At 34.5% G+C, this 26255-nt stretch overlaps 1 protein-coding gene across 3 annotated transcripts in view; it reads left to right on the top strand.

The window, feature by feature from the left end:
* The window catches only part of CDIN1 (CDAN1 interacting nuclease 1), a 120626-nt gene that overhangs the window by 5622 nt on the left and 88749 nt on the right, over nt 1–26255 (top strand). For all 3 annotated transcript variants that reach the window (XM_079309060.1, XM_079309061.1, XM_079309062.1), the window contains exons 2-5: nt 18276–18321; nt 19177–19241; nt 22532–22592; nt 25541–25613. In XM_079309060.1, coding sequence (XP_079165186.1) covers nt 18276–18321; nt 19177–19241; nt 22532–22592; nt 25541–25613 — 245 coding nt within the window. The remainder of the gene's footprint in view (nt 1–18275; nt 18322–19176; nt 19242–22531; nt 22593–25540; nt 25614–26255) is intronic.

The raw sequence follows: 26255 nt of genomic DNA, 5'->3' as shown, positions 1-26255 counted from the left end.
GAGTACTTTTCCCCTTCCAGTTTGTGAAGTGCTTACCATATGGGAGTACATTTCTTTTCATAAAAAAAAAAAAAATATTACAGAGAACAGGACTTATTACGCTTGTGACATTCATTTTGGCTGAGTAAAGGGAAACCTTTTTTGGCCTTGAGGAATTTATACAAACCACTTAGAAGCCAATCCTATATCCTTTGAAGATTTGATGGTGAAATACAATGATTGGAGGGGGTCTTTTAAAGCAGATGTGGAAATTAGTTCCCTATAATTTGAAAATGCATTCTGAGTCTGTTGGAGCTGTGTGTTAAGTGCTTTTGTTTAATTCAGAAGAAAAGAAATAACAAGAAAAAAAGAGAGAAAAAAAGCAGAAGAAAATATAGAGAAAAGAGTAAACAACAGGAAGAGAAAAATATAGGCAAGAGGCAAAAGAGGTAAAATGAAAGAGAAAGAAATAAAATGGAGATAAAATAGAGAAATGAAAATTGAAAAAGAACAGCAGAAGATTGAAAAAGGAAAAGGGAAAAGGAATAGGGAAAAGGCAAGTCAAGGAATCTTCTCATGTGTCAAAGCTAGGAGAGTTGTCTTGATCACCATGTACACTACTGTGTTGCTTTGTGAGGTTTAATTTGGTTGTGCTTTCTGACACTTCTTAAATTCCATGGATGTGATAATCACCAGTAGGATAGGAATATAAGTCTTGTGGCATAGTCTTCTAAGTATTTCATTCTAATGCAAGCTTGGTGTCATCAGACAGACCAACAGATGTCTGTAGATTTAAAGGCAAGATTATGGTGGCTGTTAAGGAAGGATGAAGTGGAAGTTTTAATACTGACCATATGTGCTTTTTAATTGACTTGTGGATTTTAGAATATCATTATATTAATGTTGCTTCTATTTAAGGAATATTCTGATAGAAATGGTAATTCTTGACTGTATTGTAGAAACAGTTCCATAATGTATCATTCTTCTGAAACCTGCAAACGAGTCTAGGCTCGAGTTTTATGAGCATAGGGGATTTGCTACATCAGAATGGAAAATATTTTATTCATGCATTGTTTTTTGGACAGTCATATTCTGGGTTATATTACAATGGCACGATAAATTGCTGAATACACTGTCTGCTGAATATGACCTCACCATGAAAAATTTGATGCATTAGAGTAGGAAAGGTTGGAATATATCAACCTTAGCTGACAAGGGACTTTGAATTTTGACCTAACACAGATGACCTTTGTGTGCAATAAAAGTGAGTTTAATCTCCAGGTCAAGGTTGAGGTGAATGGTAGGGCAATGTGGATTGGTTTGTACTGGCTGTGTCTGGATCACACCTTGCAAGCAAAGAAATCCAAGGTCTTTGCACTTCAGAGTAACCAAATGCTTGTTTACCTAAACTTTACTCATATCTGTTACACCACCTTTAAAAGCTTGTGGTACTGTAGACAGTAAACTCGTCAACAGCTGTGGACTATTTCATTTGAAGCTCAGTGTTTCAGAATAAGAGGCGTGAGGCATGTATATTAGGTAAATAAAATTTCTCCACTAGCACATTGAAGAAAGATTGTTCACGATATTGCCTTGCTATGAAAAGGGTGTAATCTAGAAGCTTTGTTTCTTTGACAGCTAGCCTGCCTTTTGAGCATTGCAAAGTTTATTCCTAAGTGTCTTATGCATTTAAGAGGAATGTAATTAGGAGAGTCCTGGTACATTTCACTAGGCAAATACAAAGAAAACAGGTCCTTTTGAGCACTCCATTGCTGTAAAAGGTATTTGATCAAAAAAACTGAGTTACAAAATGGTTTGGGGGTTGTCTAGGTTGCATAATAAAGACATATAGATGAATTTAAATAAAATATTGTAGTATTTATAGTAGTCACAAACAGAATCCATCTTTTTAACTGTCTCGTGTTCTAGGAGTGCTGTTTCACTGATGTACCAAAGGTACATTTGCTGAATACTTTACACATAGAGGAGTGGTAGCAGTGGTGCTGTTGGAAGGAGAGAGTTCTCTTTAAATCAGCCGGGGGAAAAAAAAAAAAAGTTTGAGACTAATGGAAAGAACCTCTATTCCTTTAATAGAGCCTGCAAAATATATTCTCCAGGACTGATCAGCTCTGAAGGCTCTAGAGGTTTGATGATTGGAATGGCAGGAAATCACGCTTTCAGGACATAACGAATTGACTAGGCCATCCATCATTTGTTAGCATGCGCTGAAACACTGGGTTTGTGTGCAGGGGTCTGTGATTTAGTAAATACTTGGGAGATGAATAGAGCTTACACACAAGGGAAGATATTGCTGTCCTTCAGCAGCCTTAGACACAGATCCCTGCTGAGAAGGCCGTCTGACAGCAGCTCATCAGTAACTGGCCTGTCACAGTCAGTGATGCCCACCAGCCATCCCCAGTATATTAAATGCATTTTTAATATCTGCTTCAGTAGATTTAATGAAGAAAATTTAGTTTCCATACTCTGATCACTGCTTTCTCAAGTGTTTTAAAGCACTGAGTGAAGCACTTCCAAGAAAGGAACTGTGCTGATAACAAGAGAGTTCATTGGAAATCAGAATGAAACAGGGGTGTTATTATCCAAATAGTTTCCTTAAAGCAAAACAAAAATGTTTGGAAGAAGCAGTGATGATCTTAGAAACAATTCACCCTCCTGCAGAGGGACCTTATGCAGCAGGCTGTACAGCAGCAGAGATGCAGGGCTGGGAAAGGTGTTTGCACAGTGGTTCTATTTAGTGTGGCAGAGCTTGCCAAAAGGCAAAATTGCATTTCTTATGCTCTCATGTGTCAGTACCAGAATCACAGCATCTTTCTGTATGGCTTTCAGGGTCCAGAGAGGAGGATGGCTGTGAATGGAAGGAATGGAATAGGTCAAGCTTTTAATTGCTAGCATGGATTGTGTTTTGATTTTGGTATTTTTGCAAGTGATGCTTTTAGTGAAAATATTTGTAGTGTTACATGATATTATATAAACTGATGTAAGAAACAAATAATAAGAGTGAAAAATAAAACTACTGTTTTTATAGCTTGGCAGATTTGTTGAGAGTTATTCAGTATTGACATTCTCTGTGTAAGGATTGTACAGAATTATTTTTTAACTTCATGGCAAATGGTAAGATCTTTTGCTGTCCATACATACCGATAAACTTCATAGTTACTTGATTTTCCTTCCAACTTTCAGGGAAAACTTCTGTATACATAAAAGCAAATAAGTTGATTTTTGTTTTCTCATGAGATTCAATGCTTACGATATTTACTTCAAGACAGCAAGGCAAACAATTTGATTTGGTTGCAAACATCTGTTTGAAACATTGACTTCTTGAGCTTTTTCTCTCTCAGGAATCCATTCTGTGTTCACAGAAAAGAAAGCAAGTCCGGAATGAGACCTGTAAATTTGATTCTTGTATGTGTCAAACCAGTAATGTATTAAATGCATATTATTATAAAAAAATTAAGAAATATCCTTAATGCTTACATTTTTATAACATAGAACATATTAAATAATACATTTTCTTGTTAGCATCTGTTTGCTGTCATTGTTGGCAGGACCTATGATTTATTATTTAAATTAATGACTACAACTATTTTGGTGCTGATATATTCCCCTTATGGCTCATCGCATCACTTTAAAAAAGAGGATCTATGCTTCTGTGAGAGTAAATTTTAAATTGTTCATTCCTTTAAGTTCCTGGTGAAAATAACACCTATCTCTATTTGCAATATATTTGCAGAAGCTTGAATTGCGCTATAAACTGGGTGAAATAATGCTAAGAATTAATTTCTGTAAGAAAATGCAATACAGGAACTGATCCTAATAAAATTGTCTTCTAAGACAAGCTTGATAAATATTGTTACCAACAAAAACCAACAACATTGAAAGAGGAATGGAAGGATAATTCTTTCTGTTCTTCTGATCAGGTGATGGTTAAAAGCTTTGTTCAGGTTTTTGTTTGACTAGTTGGTACCATAAAAGTAGATTTCAAACTCCCATAGGCATGCTCTGTCATTAGTTTTCAGCTTATATCTTATTTTATTTTGGTACAAGCCTTTTAAAAAATTCTTGTGTCCATAACATTTTGAGTAATGATTGTGATATGACTAGGAGTTATTATCCCTTCTGTTTCACACACCAGGATATCCAGTAGCCTAATTGATAGTAACAGTTGCATTTTGATTGTAACTGTTATTGATAATGTAATCAATGTAACTGATTTGTATTTATCTTGATTTTGAATTGTATCAATGTGATTGATAGTAACAGTTACATTGCTTTGTACCAGAGAGTTGTTGAACTTCACTATCTTGCTTTATCCTTTTCATCTGAATAGAATGTTAAGAAGTGTTGCTGTCTATCCAAATGTGGAGAAAATGCTTCAGATCAGGATGTTGTGCTGAAAAGGACTTCATTTGGATGTTTGTCCTCTATTTACATATCTGTATTTAGGCCTCCAAGGTCTTGGAAGCATTTGATGGCCTATTTTCCCATATACCTCTAGAAACTTCAACACTTAATAAAAATGTCCTAAGATAGCACACATTCTTCTTTCACAGAAAACAAAATGTTATCAAATATTCTGTTGAACAAGACCTGTGTGATAGCAAGGGTAATGTCTCATGCAATGCATCCTGTCTGAAACAGTTTCAAAGGCAACATAGAAACTGTGACCAGGATGGAAGTACTGCTCACTCCTGTGACTGAATTACTCTAAAGGGTCTTTTGGTGTTCCCTGTTGTTAATTGAGGACACAGACAACAATAAAGACATCACGTATCTCTCTTTCTATTTGTGGTTGGTTGGGAGATAGCAGAACTTCTTATCAGTCCTCTGTTGATACTGGTAGCATCCAGTCCTTTATTGCATTTCTTCTGTGGAATACAGATGCTCATTTGGAGACTACAACTTGTGGAGAGTACAGTAACTAATAGGCAGAGAGTGAGTGTGTGTTTCTATATATGAAACGGCTATTGAACATTAACCATTTATGACATTAATATAAAATGAATGTTGTAAATGCAGCTCTCCTTCAGTTTTCATCACAGTTGGGCAGTATGTTCTCCTAGACAAGTGCATTTTCTTAGAGTGCACAAAATACAAAAAGAGAAAAAAAAAACTTGATCTCTGGATTTTACAGAGCTTAAAAAGGAAGATCTGCTTTGACCAGTTGGCAGGTACTCCAGTAAGCCAAGCAAGTTCAAGTCCAAATGGAGTTCAATGACCTTATTGCAATGAGTGACCTAACACAAGAATATGTTTTCCTTTATCCTGTTATTAGGAACAGGGGAATATAATTTTTGACCAAAAAGTGTAAGTTGGGCTACATTTTTTTATCTAATTTGTATCGCGTTCCTTTGACATCAGTGGTCTGAGAAAGAAAGGAAAATGGTCCTTTATGGAATAAATGCATAGTTTCAGTCTAAATATTTTCCTAGCCATATCTCTCTGCTTGATATGTCATCTAAGTGCTGAGCGTTTTTTTCCAAACAAATTCCATTGGTTGCCCAACAACTATTATTTGCAAGCTTCCTGCTTACAATTTTTGTTTTAATTTACTATTTAGACACAGACCTCGACAGTGACAGACGATCATTCTTACACATTGTTATTTTTTGTGGTTTTAAGGTTTCTGGATAGAGAATTTTGTCCATTTATCTGCAATAGGTTCCTGTCATTCTAACATTTTAAATCACAGTAATATAAAGATAATATTCAAATGTTTCAGCTACTGTGTAGAAATTAATATGTTTTTATGTAGACAGATTTAGGGAGGTCAGCATGTATCATGTTACTTGTTTGTGTTAGTGTGTTTTGTAATTCTTAGCTCTTTAGGGTTTTTTTGCAAGGATATCTCTCTCTCAGTGGAACTTTGCATTAGTAGATCAGCATGTTTACTGAAATAACCAGTTGAAATTATTAAAATATGCAGTGGAAAGCAGTGTACTTAGTTTAATGTTCTTCTGAATATTAAATGGAAGTAAAATGTTATATAGACATGAAGCCAATTGTTATAGTATATGAAGCAATAGCTGTGTAAACCCTAACCTCATAATTTTGCAAGTTCTACTTTATCATGTAGCTGTAAAAGGCAATCAAAATAAATCACGGAAGATGAAGAAATATTTTCTAGGGCTTTCTGTATGCTTTCAGAAGTGGAGCTTGATCCATGAAATTTTAGTAAGCATATTAAATAATACAATATGATGTGCAACGTGTCAGGTCTGATAAATTATTTTGTATAGGACATTTATACAACATATGGTGAGCTGCTATGTGAACAGCTTAATGACTAAATTATGTTAATCTTTCTTGCCATATTTACTTCTCATCTAAGAAAAGGCATTTTCAAATTTTTATTTTACTTTTTTGATCATGTGTAGATATAAGAAAGGTGTAGGTCATCTCTGAGAAGCCGTGACAGTGATCCAAGGTTCCTCAGCTGTGCAGTGTACATAACACAGATGTTGGGAGAGTCATCTGTCAGCTATGCCTCTCCTATGGAGTTAAAGTTCTAGGGGGAAAAGAATTCGACACAGTGCTGTCACTGTTACATTTTCACAATAGAAGAGCATGCAAATAGTCAACCTCCTGCTTAGCAGTAGTGCCCTGTCTAATGTCTGTGCTGGTTAGAATAAAAAAATAGTGGGTGCATCTAGGGCTCATAGATCTGACAAAGGTCATGCTATGCTGGGCATTTGAATTGGAAATTGTCTGGACTTAGATTTTATAAAGCTCCCACTGTTGTCGGGGAAAATTTCAGCAGGGTTTTGTCCCTAGAGAGGCCTCTTAGGCCCTTTTCTATCCTATGAATGAATTTAGATGTGAGGGTTTCTCTTGCCTTAAAACTGTTAAGTTCATTTTGCATACATCCCTAGAGAGAAAAACTGGCAGATGCTTTTGTCTTGGAAGTGTTTAAAAGAAAACTGCAGAACAGGAACAAGGGAGAGAAGGGGCCCTGCGTGGAGTCCCAGAACATTTTGGAAATGGCCAATATGCAGTTTTCATCAGTACTAAGGCGGGGCGCAATATGGTGCCTGTAGCTCACTAGGGAATATGAATGTTGATTAAGCATACTCCCAGGCTTTGAAATCCTGAAAGCAGTGTCAGAATAATGGATGTTGAGCAAATGTCAAGCATTTGTTAATTTCTCTGTTATTTGGAGTTTATCTACCATGATCAATCAAATAAACTAGTGCTTCTCTGTTGTGGCATGTGTCATTGATATGGTGATTAGGTGGATAGAGGGGCCTTCTGCCTTTTTTTTTTTTTTTTAATCCAGGTAACAGATTACATATGAACAGCCATAACTTTACGTTAAATATTTCTTTGCAGTTGGTTTAGTGGAAAGAGCTGCATTAACAAAATTCTTTGGGAGTACAGTGAGAAAAACTATTTCTAGATCTGCTGTGATAAAAATTACATTAATTACATTTTTTTCCACTTCTGGCCTTAAAATTTTACTGTCATGAGGAAGGAGAAATTACTCTTAAGTTAAAGTTGTAGAGAATCTTTTACTTGTTCTTCGAAGGATGAATTTGAAAACAAAGGATATCCACCCCAAAGTACTAATTTATGGCTTAGCTGCCTTCTTCATTCTAAATCTTTCGGTTTCTAAAAACTAGAAACTTGATCTCAACCTCCTCTTACTGATACCCTTTAGTTAAAAAGTAGAGAGCTCTTTTATAAGAATATACACTCACTTATAAGTTATGTAATGTATAATGCATATATGTATAATGACATGTAAACATTCCAGTTGAGAATATTTTATTCTCTTTCTCAATTTTCACTGTTTTCTGAAGTCCTAATTCTGTTAGTTTGCCACTCTTAGAAATTAGGTGACATAAAGATCTGATATTTGAATGTGAAGAACGAATTAAGATTAATCTGAAAGAGAAGAAGGCTCTGTGGCCTTTGCTGCTCTTCAAAATATGAGAGGATAGGGTTGGATGTTTTTCGTGAGGCATTTTTGAAAGCTGCCTGAATGATATTGTCAGTCAAATTTCAGTGAATTCCAGTGAAGTTTATTTAACACCCTCACTCGTTGTTTTTTGGGTTTTTTTACTTTAGTCCTTATGGACTTAATATAAAGACAGTAATGTGTATTTTTATTATGATTTTGATAAGTCCTAAAAATTTAAGAAGTGCCAGTGAGTCATGCCATATTACTTGATGCGTGCTGAGGTCATCTTCAGTATATTTTAACAAAGAACTAATATTTGTTCTTCCTTGGGTCCCACATTTATTTGTCAAAGCCTCTAGGCTCATTCTACCAAAACCAGTGAAATACTGGTGCTTAGCAAAGGTGATGCTGTATAGTCAATCTAATTGACTGTTTATATCAGAGATTATTCTGTTCCATTAGTGTTCCATTAGATTTTGTTCTATGGAGAAAGAATTTTGGAAAGCCAGCCTTTCCTGCAGTGGCACTGTGGGAAACAAAGTTGTAGTCATTGTATGTATTTTCAGGGCAATATATAAAGAGCACCAGAAAAATCCTCTGGAGAGGGGTGGAACGGAAAGGAAAAGCCTGTTGGTAGGAGTAGAAAGGGTTAGAGAAGTTTTAGGATTCACTAATGTAATGTTGTGATCAGCTTTTGTGACGTTCCCTTCAGAATGCCTACCAGTTTTAGGTAGAAAGCTTTTTTAAAAAGAGAGTGCTGGAAGAACACTAGTAAAAAGAAATAGCTGGATTTCCTTCTTGTGCATATCTGCAATCTTTCCAAGAGGAAGTGAGTAGTAGCATTAAATTACTTTGTTCCCTCTATGGTATAATAAGCTGTATCCCTGGGGCTGAAAGTAGGCTTTGTAAATATCTGCATGCATGGTACAACAGCTTAGATATACAAGACAAAATACTGCATTGTTGGGTGGGTAGACAATTTTTTTTTTTCTGATTTGTTCTATAATTATGAATAGCTTAAAATTTGTAATTTTAAAAATGGTAAACAATGTCTAGGACCCTAAAATCTCAAGGGAACTAGCTATAAATGGATTAATTTCTTGCCTTGAATCTACATCATAATCAAAATGGGAATTTACTAAAACCTATCACTTCTATATCATCCACATTTAATTCTTGAAATTTTATTCTGAATGTATTTCAGGCTATATCCTGAATGGAAAATATCAATAAGATCCTGACTTGCTTAAGGAATTAACAGTTTTGATTGGATAACTGGAAGCTTTTTGACTTAAGATGTTCACTTTTTACCCTGGAGAAAGCTATGCAACAGTGTGTGTGCTTGACATGTGATGCATGCAAATGCTAAATACAGTAGCAGCATGAGGCAAGTGTCATTAACAGTAATTTATGTAATGAAAGCCACCTGGCTGTCTTTGTAATTAATTGCTTGTAAATAATAAATTTTAAATGTAGTTTACAGTTTTCTAAATTTGATTATATATTTTTAGGAGCAAATTGTTTAAGGGTGTTTAGGGATTTATTTAGTTCAGCACATATATGCTTTTTACATGCAGGCTAATTTTTTAATACAAATGAACAATCCAACTATCTCTGAATTGCCATTCATTCATAAAAATATTATTCTAAAACACCTAACTTGTACAGGACAATAGAGTTTTGTTGAAAAAAAAAAAGCTATAAAGTGGAATTATTTTCCCCTTTGTCCCCAGTAAGTAAATTTGAGATTGAAGTCTGAAAAAACTTTCCTTAACCTCTGGTCTATTTCTTTTCCTGGGCATAAGAGGAAGTAGCACGATAGACTAATCCAAACAAAATGAGGGGATGAACACAAAATAAAAATTTCAAATATTGCTTTTCAGTAATAACCTACTGAGTGTATTTTCATTGTGTGGACCTTGGCCCTATCAGTAGGGCAAATAAGAAAGGAGAAGGATAAAACCCTGGTTTAAATTGTATCTTCTTTGCCTTAACTGCTTGTTGAGGTCCATTGCTGTTGCACCCAAGGAACATCCTTCTCCGCACAATCAACATTGGACAAGGAGCTACTTCAGTGTATTTTTATCTAATGGTTCAACGTCTAGATTGTGCTACTACAATAAAGATGTCAAACTTGCAAACATGTTTTTGTTTCAGTCTTACCTGAAGTAAATTAAAACAAAGTGTGAATGATGTACAGTTGAGTGCAAATGAGGAGTTCACAGATGTTTTGCCTTTTTCCTCTGTCTCTGGTATGCTGCTGTACGCTTCTGCTTTGGGACATTCGCTGACTGTTTCCTGGATGTTAAGAAACTTCTTGCTAACTTGGAGTAGTTGAAATCAAGGATGTAGCAAATCATCTACTTTTGCTAGTCTCAAGTGTTGGGTTTTTTTAAATTTAATTTTCTCAAAAAATTTAATGGTAGAGTTAAAAGCAGAATTCTTGAAAATACCAGGAAATGGAGATGTGGTGAACAAATACTGAGGTTATCAAGGTGTATGTGGAGACAACCCCTATTTGACTCAGTTTCTTTGTCAGTACATTCCCTAATTAGATACTTAAAGGGTACCAGACAAGTTCTGCTGTCTGTAAGGTCAGCCCATTCAGTAGTCATTGAAGCCTAATGTCAGAATATTTGGGAGTTTTAATTTCACATTTTTGCATTGACAGTGTATTTCTTAAGCCTTTCTTGTGAATATATATTGCTCTATATTACATTGAAAATATTTTTCAGTTCAAAAATTTGACCTTAAAGAATAATTTTATATTTTAATGGAAGAGACTTCAAACATTGGTGAAATAGTGCTTACTTACGGTTTTGGCATTGGAATAGGTTCCAAACATTCATGCAACAAACCGTGTTTAATTTCAGAAAGAAATTATATCAGAACAATGTCTTAGGCAAATTGCTATCTATTTTCACAAATTGTTTACTAAGATTATGAGACTGAAAAAGTAGTTTGTTTTTGTATGGACCTGCTACTCTTCTGTTGCTATGTTTTTTTAGCATGTTAAGTATTTATCCACTGTTAAAGCACGATGCTGTTCTTCTCACCATAACCATATATATATATATATATAAGAATGGAAAACCAGCATTTTTGTTCTCTTTTCAGGTTGGGAGATTGGTCATAAATACTTTGTAAGCATTTAAATGTGGTGTATTTTTAGTTACACTTATGTTATTGCTGTTGGGAGTCAGATTTTTGTGGTGTGGGTGAAAAAAGGTGTAATTTATCTCTGCAAAGAGCTAGCGTTATTTTGGGATCATTGCCTGTATTGGTTATTTGTACTTACCACTGTAATTTATTTTTTTCACATCTGATACAGATTGTTCATAGTCTGCAGTTGTTTTAAAATATATTGGTTGTTACAAGAGACACCAAAAAATTAGGTGTCTACAGGAAGAATTGGTGCTCTGTTCTTAAAGGAACTTCTAAGTCTTCGTAAATGAAAAATCAAACAGTATCTAATACTGGCAATTTTCCTCTGTCTGCCGCTAGAACTTATTGGGCAACTAGGTCAGACATTATTAAAGTTCAAGTGGCCCAGTGGGAAAAGTAATGGCCTTATGCTACTATGAATTTTAAATGCTGCCATTTCTATGTATTGCACCATCATCTGTTCTCGCACATCACTAAATTGTATAGAAGTTGTGGGACCAACCAGTGTCAAGGTCATAGAAGTGATGACTCTTCTCAAGTAGCCTTCGCTGAGCTTTGTCATACAGTTATACTCATAACCCTGGCTATAGGCAGCAAAGTTGTATGCACATGCCTGAATTTAACCTTTTTATTACCATTGAATAATGCAAGCCTGCAATGCAGGATATCTTTCTCCTCAGAATCTTTATTTTGGGTTTTATTTTTGATCCTGTGAAAGATATGAAATTGACTTCAAGATAAAGGCAATTTTTAGTAATCTGGTTTTAAATCTTTTGAGTTGAGCTGTTGTACAACTTACTGAACTGGATATCAGAGAATTTTAAAATTGACTAATGCTATTGTTCTTCAGATGAGCTTGAATTTCATCTTGATTTTAAATGTAATTGTACTAAGTCTGAAATGAGCATATCATCATGTACTTCATGTCATATAGATATATATATGTGTATCATATCATCATGTACTTCATGTCATATAGATATATATATATGTGTATCTATATCTACACACACAGCATTAACAACAATAACGATCATGATAAGAACATTATTATTAATAGTAATAATAATAGTAAATTTGTAATGGGAGCATTTCCTCTACAGAACTGTATTGACTTGGTAATTTCCAAAGGAATAGCTGCCAATAATGCTTCATTGTATGGAAGGCTTCTTACGCAGAAATAATTAAACTGTGTTTTTTTGCATTCCAGACTTGAACTGTTGTAGCTGGAAAGCTGGAAAATTGGAAGATGGCCACTTTATAGAAGTCAGCATGTTGTAATTAAAGACTGAGATACTTCTGTGTTACTTAGTAACTCTAATTCAAACTCACCTATTGATTTAAAAATATTCACACAAATGCATATAGACAGGTATATTGATTTAACTTAAATTGGTAATTCACTAACTTCTGATAAATCATTGGTAGATTTGTGAATGATAAAAGTACAGATGTTTACAGAGAAATACTCTTCTTTTTCAGAATTTTCATTCAGAGGTGTGACCACAATCATACTAAACTGTAGGAAAGATTGTAGTACAAGAGGCTACAGTGAAGAAAGATTAAAGCTGTAACTATTCTAGTGGTTAATGTACCACCTTTGTTCCATGTTCTTCAGTGCTTGGATGCATATAGGCCTAAGTTCCCAAACTTTGGGTAGGCCTTTGGTATTCCTAAGTCTTCCTGGATTCTCTTGTGGAATCATTCAGACTACTAAAAAGCCTTTTGTTGTCTGGACAATCCTGGCACGTGGAAGAAATTCTGACAATCCACTAGTTATGTGGAAATTGACCATCAGACTGGCATTGGGTCATTTACAGGTGTAATTATGATGCTTGTTGCCCACATCCTGCAGTTCTAGGAAGCCACTGAGGCTGTATGCATCCATGCATGTTATACATTTGAAACAATACTGCTAGATCTATTTGAAATCAACTACTGATAGAGTTTTTACAAATTAGAGTGGACTGGTTAGCATGTGATAAGCAGTATAAACATTGCTTCCTTTAGGAGTACCTGTTCCAAATCATTTGCAGTACAGAAGACAAGAGTTTGGCTGTTTGGATTTCTTTCATGTCTTTAATAATGTAATAGGAAAAATATGTTTTAGACACATGCTCTGAAACTTCAGGATAGATGTGAGGAGAATACCCCTTTCACCACTAATCTTTTAAATTTGTTGGATTTATTTCTTTCATTCCTCACATTGATTTTAAATCTGGCATGGCAGCACCACACAATTCTAGTCCTATTACTTTTATTTTAATACTCAATATTGTATCTTTTTAAGTATTTTTAAACTTACTGTACATGGAAAGGAGAAGTTCTTTGTAGTTAAAAAAATTGATAAACTCTTGCTATCCACTTCAGAATATATCATGAAAGATATGAGTAGCACTGCATACTCACTAGAGACTGTGGAAGGAAAGAAACAATTTCTCCCCTTACTTGAATTCCTGCCATAGCTAAGGGGCAGTCTATGTTCTTTAGCAAGAAGGTTTGACACTGCAGCTTTGGGATTTCACATGTGACAGCTTCTGAATTTTGGACATATCTCCTGCCCCTACACTCTGCTTTTTAACCAATATATTTATCATTTTAATAAGGTGGAATATTCCATTGTGTGAAAAGGAAACAATGAAGCTATTCTGTTTATATATAACATATTTGTCTTAGGGACTGTGCTTTCCCTCTGCTTGTCTCCACTTGTGTGAATACTTCTGGATTAAATACATATTTATTCTTTATTTGGTTTTTTTGTTTGTTTTTTACAGATCTCTCTAGATACTCTTCCTTTGTTCAGTGGTAAAATTCTTTAAATGTAAAACTGATTTTTTACTCTTTATACTTGAGGCAGCAAGTGTGGAGTTAAAAATGAGAGAAAGGAAACTCATTCTAAAATGTGAAACATGAAATAAGTGGAAACTTGCTTTGCACCTACAACTCCATGTTTTCAGTAATCTCAGAAAATAAAGTAAAAAACTTTAAGTTTTATCTTATCATTATTTGCAAGGGCTGATAATATAATATTTGCATAACATTTGCTATGCTTGGATTTTCTCCTGGTGAGGCTGAAGTAGCAAATATTAAGCTGGACAGAACTCCAAATCTTGGTTGCATCTGCAATTCCGTTTTGTTGAGGTGATGGTCTGGTAGAATTAAATTGCTTTCACCATTACTAGCTGCTTCTTAGCCAAAGTTCTGTATCTACTCAAGCTACGAAGCACTAAACTGCTTATGAAGTAACAACTTATCTCTTACTAATTTATCTGTGAATAATCATTGCAACACAGAATATTTCTGAAACTCTCCACTGATTATAGCAGTCCTTGTCTACCAAATTCTGAGATGCATTAGAAGAAAATTATCTAAATTTTATTCTTACATAATAATTGACCAAAGGGCATATTCTTTTCCCAGCACCAAATTTTCAGTTTTCTTTCTAAGCTTGACTGATATCTCAGTTCTTGGAAATAATTTCTCTTATCCCTTTTTCTGGACTGACTTGCACATCCCATTCTAAATCTTGGATTTGTGTATTAGAAATAACATTTATGATGGTAATTCTGGGGTATTTTAATGGCAAGCAACTTTTAAATCTTTATATGCTTGGAACATAAAATTATACTTTGTGTTATAAAATAAAAGTAATTTTATCTTTAAAAAATGGGCATTTTAGATTTCTCAGTTTTCTGCAAAAATCCATTTGCGTATTGACAAGAGCGAAAAATACATCAGGCATTCAGATGGAAGTATGCCACTGACATCAACACAGAGTAACAAAAGCTAAATTTGCATCATTGTGGGTGCCAGTATACAAGAAAAAGAGGATATCTTAAGAGCGAGGCTGGATGCTTTGAACAGAGCTCTGGTAGTTCGATTCATTATTATCTGGAATTGCAGAAGAGAATATTTCCATGAAAGTTGTCACTACTGAACTTAAGAGAAAAGTTTGCTTATTTCCCTGGACAACATACTTAGTTCTACAAGAGGAAAACAAGTTAATTTATTAAATGTTTAAATGAGGTACTCTGAATTATGACTTCTGGATTTTTTTTGTTTGTTTGTTTCAGAAAAATTAGCTATTATGTACCTTGGCTCTACAGTTGTTTCTCAACAGTAGAGCCTGCTTAACACAAACATCTATATTCCTAGTCTTCAAGTAAGCCATGAGGCTTACTATATAGTTTATTCCATGAAATGCAATAATGCAGTACTCAAATGTTATTTTGAATAAAAAACACTTTTAGTGTTACATTTGTTTTCCTGGAGAGCACAGTGATGAATGCATTTGTCTGCTCATTTGTTGCTTTGAAATCTTGTGTAGAGGTATCAGAGGATGGATGGAGCCCTGGGAATTAAGCTGTTGCTGTAGAAGTAATGATGACTTCTGTAGTAGTATCCCTGCTGTCAGTATCAGCAGTTGTGATCATGCTATTCAAATGCATGTTCACGACTTCTTTTCCTTCTCCAAGTACATAGTATTGTCTTTTTCAGTGCTTTCTGAAACCATGATGTTTCAGTTTTCACTCAAGGGGATCTTGCAATATATTCTCCATCTGTGTTTTGAGGAGCTATTTCATTTTGCCAGGAAGTTGTCTGAATGAAATTGTAGCAAGGAAACACTGAGTGCCAGATGAGTGGTTTTAGTGTTTAAGACAGGAACAATGTTAACCAAAAGAAACATGGAAGCCGCCATGTGAAGATATAAATCGACTTCTCCTAGAGAAGGGGAAAGATCATCCAGTAGTAAGGTTTGAAATTCTTTGAATGGTGTTATTGAAATAATTCTCTTTGCCCCAGTGGTAAAGTTTCTGTACTGCAATCCAGTGTATATCCAATTTGCAGTGTTATTGGAATTAATTTTGTCAATATTTTTGCTAAGTTCTAAATTATCTGAATAGTTGGAAGCATAGGAGAGGAGTGTTGAACTAAATTGAAGTAGAAGGTCAAAATTCAGGGACACCAAGGAGACAAAGAAAATGGACAAGAATAACTTAGTTTTGAGAATACGTTGTGAAGGTTATCAAGTCCAACCATTAACCTAGCATTTCCAAGTCCTCCATTAAAGGTGAAGTGTAAAGGGAGGGAGGGATGGATAATGGTCATAGGTTTTTTTGATGTTACTGTAGTGTATAATAGGATCATGGTAGTATAAGTACAATTATCGTACCTGGAATAGCCTAAAACCACAAAAATTGCTATGTCAGTCTAGTCAAATGCTGTCCTGATCTGTTTTGGATTTTTTTTACCACATCTATTTCTAAATTCAGTTCTACCATTATGACCATGTAAATGTACAAGGTAATAATAGTTATGTGGTGAGCCATTAGGGGGCCGTATGTATCCAACTTATTTATGGCCTGAAGATTTGGAGGTGTTTTTTTTTTTTAAATCAACTTGAAATATCTTAGCTTTCTGTATATATATATAGCCGGTGTCTGTATATAGTCTTAATTTCTTTCGTTTGTTCACCTTTCAGTTATTACATGTGCAGGTTGCAGATTGTCATAATTGGATTGTGTGCCTTTTAAAGAGACTTTGCGGTATATAACTTCTGGCCTCTGTGTCACATATATATTTGAATAAATATTTATTATTTAAATACTGTTTATTTGATTTAATAGAAACTTTAATAAAAATTTAACTCTTTACTGTATTGTACTTGTTTTTTCTGTAATTCATTAATTTAATAAATCTGTATATTAGTCAGTTTGTGTTGCAATTATTTTTCTGCAGTTTTAACATTTAGTCTCAGTGTATACTCAGGGTGAACAGTCCCATGTGTAAAATACCAGAGATCAAGGCTCAGCTTACTGCTGTCACGCAGATGTTGCACTGGGCAGACAAGCCCAAAATACAGAGTTATGGCAAAAAGCCTGGAAGCACAGCTATGGATAAGACATGCTTGTAAGTTCCTTATACAGCACTGCATTAATCTAGTCAGTTTGTTCCTAATTCTTCAGCTGCTTGGTTTAAAAGTAGCACTATATACATACTGTCTGTTTAACTCTGATCCAACCATTGACTTTTGTGCTTCAGTGTTCCCTTTTGAAAGTGGGAGTAGGACTTCCCTATCTTAAATTGATATTTCTGCAGTGTGACAGTTGGAAGGAGAAGGGTCATTTATGTATGGAGAGAACATGTACTTTTAATGTAATTATGATATGATACTGGTGTTGAATTCACATACAAGAAATCTGACAGAAGAGTGAGACTTTAGACACTGTAGAATCTTTGAACTGCCTATGCTGTGCCATAGTAGGTAAGTTCATGAAATGAAAAAATGTTAATTATTCATAATGCTTTGCTGTACCATAAAACTCGATTTATTGAGACTATAATTTGTTCAAGTTGCATGTACTAGAAAAATATATCAGGAGTAATTAGTAGTGTTCAGGATGTGATGAGGTAGATATATCCACAGAGGACAATTGAAAACAGTAGCAGTGTGGTATTGATTGCCTTTCAGAGGAGAAAAAAATCTTGTTTCATTTCTAAATGTTAACAATTCAGAGAGAAAAATTCCCACTTGGGAAGAATGCTTTCCAGGTTGCTTCATTGCCAGGTGTTTGACATTGAGTGGAGCCTTAGATGAATGAAGCTTATTGCAGCTTTTGGAAATGACCGACTCCCGGGAATCTTGGCTTCCTGCTGTGAAAGTTTCCATTTTCAAAGCACATCAGTTTCAGTGGGAATGTTCCACTGGTCCCATATGCTGCTTCTGACAGAGGGGGAAGTTTTTAACCTGAATATGAGACAGCTACTGAAGAAGTTCCCTTGCTGCTAACAAAATGAATTTCAATATGTTGCCAATGAACAAGTGGTGTGTTCCCAACTGCTGATGGAATTTAGCTCCATCAATTATTAATGGGAATTTCACTTTAATTTCGTTTTTTTCTCTTTTTTCTCTTTTAGCTTCACTACTTGTTCCTGGTAGGACTTCTAAGTTCTGAAGTTGAATCACCCAAAAAATGTGCTAGTTTGGTTTGAAATTCTTGCTATATTTTCCTCCCCTCCCTCATATGCTCTCTCCTTGACCTAGCAGCAGGAAGCCTTTGTCTGAGGTGTTCATCTGGAACAACTTTTCCACACTTGTTTTCATGTTCTGTTAGATTACAGGGCAGCAGGCCTACCTTTGAAGCTCCCTTCTCTTTTGTTTCTTTGCAGTGCACTCCAGTAATTAACTTTGTCCTTCTTTTATTTGTTCCAGTCAATCGCAGTCCACTCTGCTGAGCATCTTCTCCCAGGAGTACCAGGTTAGAAGTTTTCTCCTTTGTGAGGGTTGACAGGTGCCTAATTGAATGATGAATGTCCCTTTATTTCTTTGTAATTGAACTGCCAGCTTTCTGATTGGTTTGGAGGATGTTCCTTTTTCCACATCAAGCACCGCCTGAGTCTCAGTGGATGGCTGCCAAGCCTACCCATCCATCTGTCTAATAACATCTAGCCTTTGCTTATTTGGTGGACCTGTAATAAATTATGCTAAACCATTATTATTCTGACAATAATAATTTCCCTGTGTTGCGTGGTTCCATGTGCTAAATGTTTGCTGACTTGCACTGTCAGTGCTGCTTTCCATTGCTGACAGAGATGATGATAAATGACCATTGCCGGAGTGGCAGAAGGCAAGAGAGGCAGAAAATGGAGTCATTTATCATGAGATGACAGGTGTCAGTCAAGTGGCAAGTCTCTATGGAATTACTTTTTGTAGTTTTTCAAATAAGTTGTTTTTAAGCAATGTTCTTCCTGGTTAAAAATGCCAATTGAATTGTAAAACTGGAGTGCACCAGACTTAGATGGAATTGAATTGAGGGAAAATTAATACAAAGGTTGAAAGAGAGAACAAGTTTTTCTTTGCCCTCAGCAGCCTTCAGTAAACTTATTTAGATTCAATTATTGTGACCTTACTGGCTTTTACATATGGTACATTGCAGTACAGTCTGAAGACGTTCAATTCAATAGGTAGATTGAATGTCATTTCTGTAAGGAATCTGAAAACATGGTTCACATCTATCAAAGTGTATCCAAGGATCGCGTCTTTGCATAGTCACGATTTCTGTGTTTTGATCTCTGACACATTTGTAAAAGTCCTTGGTTTTTCATTTTTCTAGAAACAAATCAAAAGAACACATGCCAAGCATCACACTGCTGAAGCTATTGAAACTTACTACCAAAGGTATGACCTCCCCACCCCATTTAAAACTCTCATCATAGCTACTGATTTTTATGGCAGTTGTGAGTAAATTAGCTTATGAAGCTAATTTTATATAACATTAAATTAAGAATTTGGGAACATGAAATGGTTCACTAAAAATGTTTTTCAATGGAAATTTTTCAGGATTTGGTCATTCTGATTAAGAAAGAGTTTACTTCCCTGATAGAGAATAGCAGATAAGATAGCAGATAAGGATAAGCAAATTATTTTCAGTGTATGTGATGGCATTTATTATGTATTGCTTGTAGTTTTCAATTGTTAGGATTTCTGTGTCAAGACTGATTCTGATGATTTCTGTACAGCAAGAGAGCTTGTTCTGTTACAGTTGCTTATTTAAAACATTTGTGTTACATTACAAAAAGTTACATATTCATGTATTGGCAGTTAAAGCACTAATTTTTAGATCACTCCTGTTTTATCAGCAGAAGTGTCAGAAATAGTTTTTAAGGGAGGATGAAAACCTTTATGTCATTTTACAATTGTTTGCATCTTAAGCTAATAAACTGTGCTTGCTACATCTTGTAGTTTTTCTGTTAGTTCTATAGGCTTTACTAAAAATATTCCAGTGACATAATTGGGGCATAGTGATAACAGGTAAAGATATGCAATTAAAATATTACTTTATAGACTGACATATCTGAAGAGCATGCATGGCAAGTGAATTCATACTTGTGATGTATGATATTCATGCTTAATACTAATCTGTATGAATCAGGAAAATAAACAAAGAGCCTTCATTTGTAAACAATTAAATGTGCTTCCACTAGAGTCATGTACTTAAAACTTAACCACAGCCTAATTATATCAGACACTTGTTTAGAATCTAGTGTGAAGTGTACTAGTTTGAGTGCTTGATTTTGGCTTTTTAGTAGTTTACTGTTCTGTAAAATTTGTACTGGATCGCATCACACTTTTCCTTGGGTTAGTTCTTGTTTAGGAAGAATATTGGCTTAAAATTTTGTTGTGCTAACAACATGCATATACAGTACTTCTTTTAAATATTTTTCAATAGCACAGCTTTAGTGAAGTGGCCTGTGGTAATTGTAACTGCTGTGTGAGTAACCCTTTTCTTAGAGTATGTATACATCACTAGTTCCAGCCTGAAACTTCAACCTGAAACATGGGACAAAATTTTGCTTTATGCAAAGCTGCAGTTGTATTGGTGTCAGTAGGGTTGTAGGTATGATTAAGTTTGTCTCACATCACGTAGGAGGATTTGGTCTCCTGTCTTCTTCCGTAGTCTGAAGTATGATAGCAGTACATAACTAATGAATTATGTATGAAGCTGTGTGGTAGTGGTAGGGAAAATCATTCTTTATGCTGTTTCTGAGTGTGTCATTTTGCAAGTGTATTTACATGGCTGAGTAAAATGCATGTTTTAAAATCAGAGATGTTCTGGTCAATAGTTAAAAAACTCATTTCAGTCCTGTTTTAATAGATTTACTGTGTAGTATGCTTATGAGGCTACAGAAGCAGACAACTTGAGTTAGAAGCCACTTTGAAATACTTCAGGCATAAATATGACAAACATGTCTTCTCCTCTGCTCTTCTGTAGCATCCACTTTACTGCTTTAAACCCCAGTCTGGGTGTTATGCTCCTTAGTATTTCTCCCAACATACAAGCAGATAATTGTGTTGTCATTGCTTTCTTAGGTCAGAAACTACCAGATTTTAAAGGTAGATGTTTCCAGTGGTCCCTGTTAAGAGCAAGTGAAATAGTAAATAAAGTAAATAATAGTAAATAAAGTAAATAGCAAATAATAAATAAAATAATAAATAGTAAATAATAGTAAATTAAGTAAATAAAGTAATAAAGTAAAATAGCAAGTAAAATAGTTGAGTAGAGTAGTTTCTTTTGTTTGGCTGCAACTAGTCTGAAAGAGCCAAACACAAAGTACAAGAAGGATCAGCAAGTTTTCAGAGCAGCATTGCCATCAGCATGTGAGACCTGTTAGTCTGTAATGGAGTTGCCAGAAGCATTAGAAATATCTGACAGAAATTTACTTCATTGTCACTGTAGTGTTGCTGTTCGATCATCTAGATGCATGTTTGAGAACATTAATCTCAAGTACATTTTCCTGATTCTGTATTTTGTGTATGATCTCTCATTTTCTTCTGTTATAAATTTTCAATGTTTAAACATGTTTTGTGGGAGGTTTTTTATGTGGAACTGAAATAGGTTACAGCAAAAAGCTTTTTTAATTTCCTTAATTCATTAAGCTTCAGAATAACTTGCAAGCGAAAAGCCTAATCTTATGTGAAGGGGTTTTATAAAGGTGTGCCACCCATTCCACAGAAAGGTAAAATGATAAAGAATTTTAATGTCTGTAACTAATGAGCAGAAGAGTCTTCTGATGGATAGATAATGATAGAGCTGGAAAGGCTGTGGCTTTCTAATGATGTCAGTAATGATGTGCTATGCGAATACAGATAGGATAAACGAGCAGGTTCAAATGTTGGTAACTATTGTTCTTTTCCACATGGCTGCAAAGCACGAAGTGGCTACCAGTATCATAGCTCCTTCCCACCAGCTTCTGAACACAGGTTTCAGGCTTTATTGAAATGTAAATATCAAGCAGTGAAAGTAGCAGAAGTGAGGAAAGTGGCATTGTGTGAAAAGATGGTCAGAAACATCATTTTGTAATACTCCAGAAACATTAAGTCATTGCCACTGATAGGGTAATGACTTTCTATCAACCTTTATTGAATCCTAAATATTTCTTGTTTCTCTTTAGAATATTAATTGTTAGACTGATTTCACTAAAGCAAGCCTTTAGTATTTAAACTACTGCCCAGACAACAAAACCTGGAATAAATTTTAGAATTTTAAGTTTTCGTGCATAGTAGTGAATTGAGTAAGATATACAGTGCACCTTCATAATTGAAGGTCATGTGGAACCAAAAATATTTACTGTGAATAATAGGGGTTTATTTGTCAGTGATGCATCTTTAAGTAGTACAGATATAATTTATTTGTGTGTCATTAAGCCGCATTTTTTAAATTTTCTGCATATATTGGGTTTTTTACCACTGACTTCATTGAGATGGATATATTTTGCAAATGAATTGCATAGGAGATAACCCTGGAGCGTTAGTGATTGCTTAAAATACTTAGTTCTTAAAAGATTTCCCATTAAATACTCTGTAATGGGGTATATTCCCCCAAATGAAAAAGATTCACTAGGGATGCTGACATGTATAAACTGGCCTTTTCTTGCCACTGTGAAATTACCTGGCTTTGTCTTGTCTAGGTACCTGAATGGTGTGATGAAAAATGCAGCTGCCCCAGTATTACTGGACCTGGCCAATGAGGTAATCATCTTTCTTTTTTCTTTAATCTTCCAGTGTAAAACCTGAGGGGCATATCTATAGTGACTTTAGTGAGAAATGTAATTAACCTAAAAAAATGGTTTCAAGGCACATTAGACATTTAAAATGGTTCCCCAGTCTGTTAGTACTTAAAATAATTAGACAAAAAGCCACATTTATTAATAAATCAGTTCATGTAATTAGTCTTTTAACTTGAAGGCAAATGTGTAGGATACACTGCATTTGTATTTTGCTGAAAATTTCAGACAGACTGTGGGTCTTTAATGCATAAACTTATTAAAAATTCTCACATTGATTAAATGGAGTTGTATCAGTTTGATTGCTTGCTTTTAATAACAAGACCCATCTAAGTTATTACTATTTTTTAGTAATAGGAAGGCTTAAAACAGATAATTTTCCTGGTTACGTTTATTTCTTTTCATATGGATTAGAGGATGGCTGATGAAAACTGCTTAAGATAAAGCACTTAAGCAGAATAAATTCCTCAGTGTGTGAAAAGTTCTGTTCGGATGCCATTAAGTCTTGACAAATTTATTGATGTTGTTTTATTTACTAGAATATGAATTTGCCTTCCTGTACAAGGTGTTGTTTGCATTAAAAACTGCTATTTTAGCACTAGCTTAAAGAGAGGTAAAAAGTTTGAATGAGTGGCAAGGAGTTTCCTAGAAAATAAAAAAAAAATGAAATACCTGTTTTTGAACTCTAAAATATTTATTTACAATAATACTAACAGTACAATAGCTGATACTCCCTGGAACTGCTTATGCAATCCTCAAAGGGATAGAATGAAATGTATGCTGTTTTGTGTTGCATTTTAATAGAAAATGTAAGAAGGAAGCAGAAAATGAGTGTTTGCATTAAAAATGATATGGCACTATGAACATTAAGTGTAGCAATAGCAGCAAGTTCTACATGTTACATTAGTAAAAAAGAATGGTTTTTCTCTCATGTACATTGCTGAAGCCAGCAAATGAGCGATTACCTATCAATTACTGGAAGGTTTTAATGGTCTGTGAAGTGTCTGTGTAACCTGATCATACAGTTAGCATAGAATCAAGGATTTATTTCATATTAGTGGTAATGTGTAGCTTTTTACCATCTCTGGAAAAGGCAAGTCTTGAAGTACTTAGAATAGAATGTACTTTACATAAATAAGTACAATCTTAGTAAGAATTTAGGTAAACATCCCAATGGATGATATATTGCTCCCACATTATATGGGAACTGTCATAAAGATATTTCAAGCACAGAGTAATATATCTGTTACTCGTTCTTTGTATATTTTTCCCATTGATTTAGAGATGATGCATATAATTTCTGACTCCAGTGAGCATATCTTTGTTTATATTTTACTAATGCATTTTTGCAATTCAGATCAAAGATATCTGCAGTTCAGAAATAAATAAAAATTAAATCTAAGAGAAAGGGGAGATACATAAAGAACTTACCTGCTTCTAGTATTGTAGTAGCAGGTATATCAGAAAAGCAATGCATTTTGTGACTGCCACCTAATGCATTAGGGAAACGTGGCAATAACCAGCCCCAGATTACTGCCTCCAAACAATCAAGCTGCCATTTTTATATGATAGTTAATATTTAAATGACATACTCTTGCATCTGCTGACAATTGATGTAATGGTAATACTTTATGAGTCAATATATATTTAATCAGTGGAAACTGTAAAAATTGATGAGAAATATATAACATAGCTGTATTACAGTATGTAGCAGCTCTGTAAAATAGGAAAAGCTCCATATTGTTATCTTTTGGGGATGTTTTTTGAGGGTTTATAAAACTACTTCTAATTTCTTTTAATGAAATCATATGCCAGCTGTTCATATTGTGTATGTAGTACAAAAAGACTAAAATAAATCACATTTTTGTTAGAAACAATAAAATTACTCACTGTTCTCTTCATACAAATATTTTCAAGTGAGATTTGAAGCACTATGAATTTTACTTACATGCTAAATTCTGACATGAAGCATGATGGCCCTATTTCAAAGAAAGATGGACACATGATTAATATGAAAATTAGGGCGATGCAAGTACCTGAACTAATAAGGTAGTCCTTATTCAGGCTGGACTACCTTCAGTAATTTCACCATTTTTCATGTGTCAGCTCTGATGTGGGTTACTGGAAATAAGCAGCTCCATGGAAAGCATTTCTCTCTACTTGGGGAATTTAAGGCCGTCCAAGTACATGCATATTTGGAAAAATATGTATGCACAAATGTAGTAGCCTTTTTTGTGTAGTTACTCAATCAGGATAAAATTTTGCACTAATAGTGAACTTGAGAAGATGTCAAGAAAAATTCACTGTGACATTATGTGACCAAGGTTTGCTGTCTCATAGTTAAAATTCTGATTCACTAAAGTGGTATTTTAATGGGATCTAGAAAGCGATTGTTATTTCAGGAGCAAGTAAGTAGATTATACATTTTTCATACATATAAAAAAAGTTGAAATGAAGGAATAGCTTTGTTTAAAATCAAAATATAAACTCTAAAGTAATTTTGACTGAACCCAACACATCGTCTAGAGAAACTGATGCTAAGGATATGTGGTATAACTCGGTGGGTACCTAATGAACAAGGATTCATAGCAAAGGATCACCACTTCTTTCCCTTGATGGAAAATCTTATAAAATGGATTTCATTCTCATCTTTTACAGAGGATGGTTCAGATGCAAAATGTACAAACATAATAACCAGGATTTTATGTTGTTTACTTTATTTGGTTTTTCACTGGCATTGTGGATTACTACTACATAATTGGTGCCAATAGTTGAGTTTGATAATTGGAAAAAGGTCCCATTTCATCTATTTTGCTCTTTAGTTTTAATCTACAAATAGATTACAGTTCTGACAAGTGTGCATCTAAATGCATTTACCTCCTGAAATTCTGTTTTTGTTTTTGTTGGGCTAAGGTGGACTTTGCCCCATCATTGATGGCTCGTATTGTGTTGGAAAGATTTCTACAAGAAAAAGAACAAGCCATCCGTAAGTATCTTAGCTGGTTTTTTTTAATTTCTTTTGTACTTTTTTAATTTTGAAATCCTTCTTGTTTACACTTTTCTTCTGACTTATGATAGAAAAATAATTACCACAATGTTGGAAATGAGATAATGAGGGTAACATTTTAAGTTTGGTATCTTCAACAGTTAATGACAGTTGAACTGTATGTAAGAAGATCAGCCACAATTTAATACTATTTAAATGAATCTTTTTCCTCTCAGATTTCCAGAATTTCTCTTCTTCCAGTAAAATAAAGGGTATGGGGCTCATACCACATTCTTATCTTTAAAATTCTGTGTTTTAAAAGTCAGTAATTACTGTCAGTAATTCTTAAAATAAACCTAAGCCACTTTTAATTTTGAAACATTGCAGAAATGTTGCTACTATATACAGAAGTGCATTTAACTGATCTCAGTGCAAGAAAATAAAAAAAAAATTTGAATGAAAGGGAAGAAAAGAATAGAGCTACAGGAGGAGGTTCAAGCCTAAATTAATTTGCCACTGAAAAAATACATTTTGTTATTTTCTCTGTGTCAACTGCATGATTAAAACCGGCTGTTAAGTGAGCTCTGGGGATGTGCTCGTAAAAGATTTATGAGTAATATTCAATGTGATATTCAAAGTGAG

Source organism: Erithacus rubecula (assembly GCF_903797595.1).
Source record: "Erithacus rubecula genome assembly, chromosome: 6".
NCBI lineage: Eukaryota > Metazoa > Chordata > Aves > Passeriformes > Muscicapidae > Erithacus > Erithacus rubecula.
The sequence above is the reverse complement of the archived record's forward strand: the minus strand, read 5'-3'. Positions and strand labels throughout refer to the sequence as shown.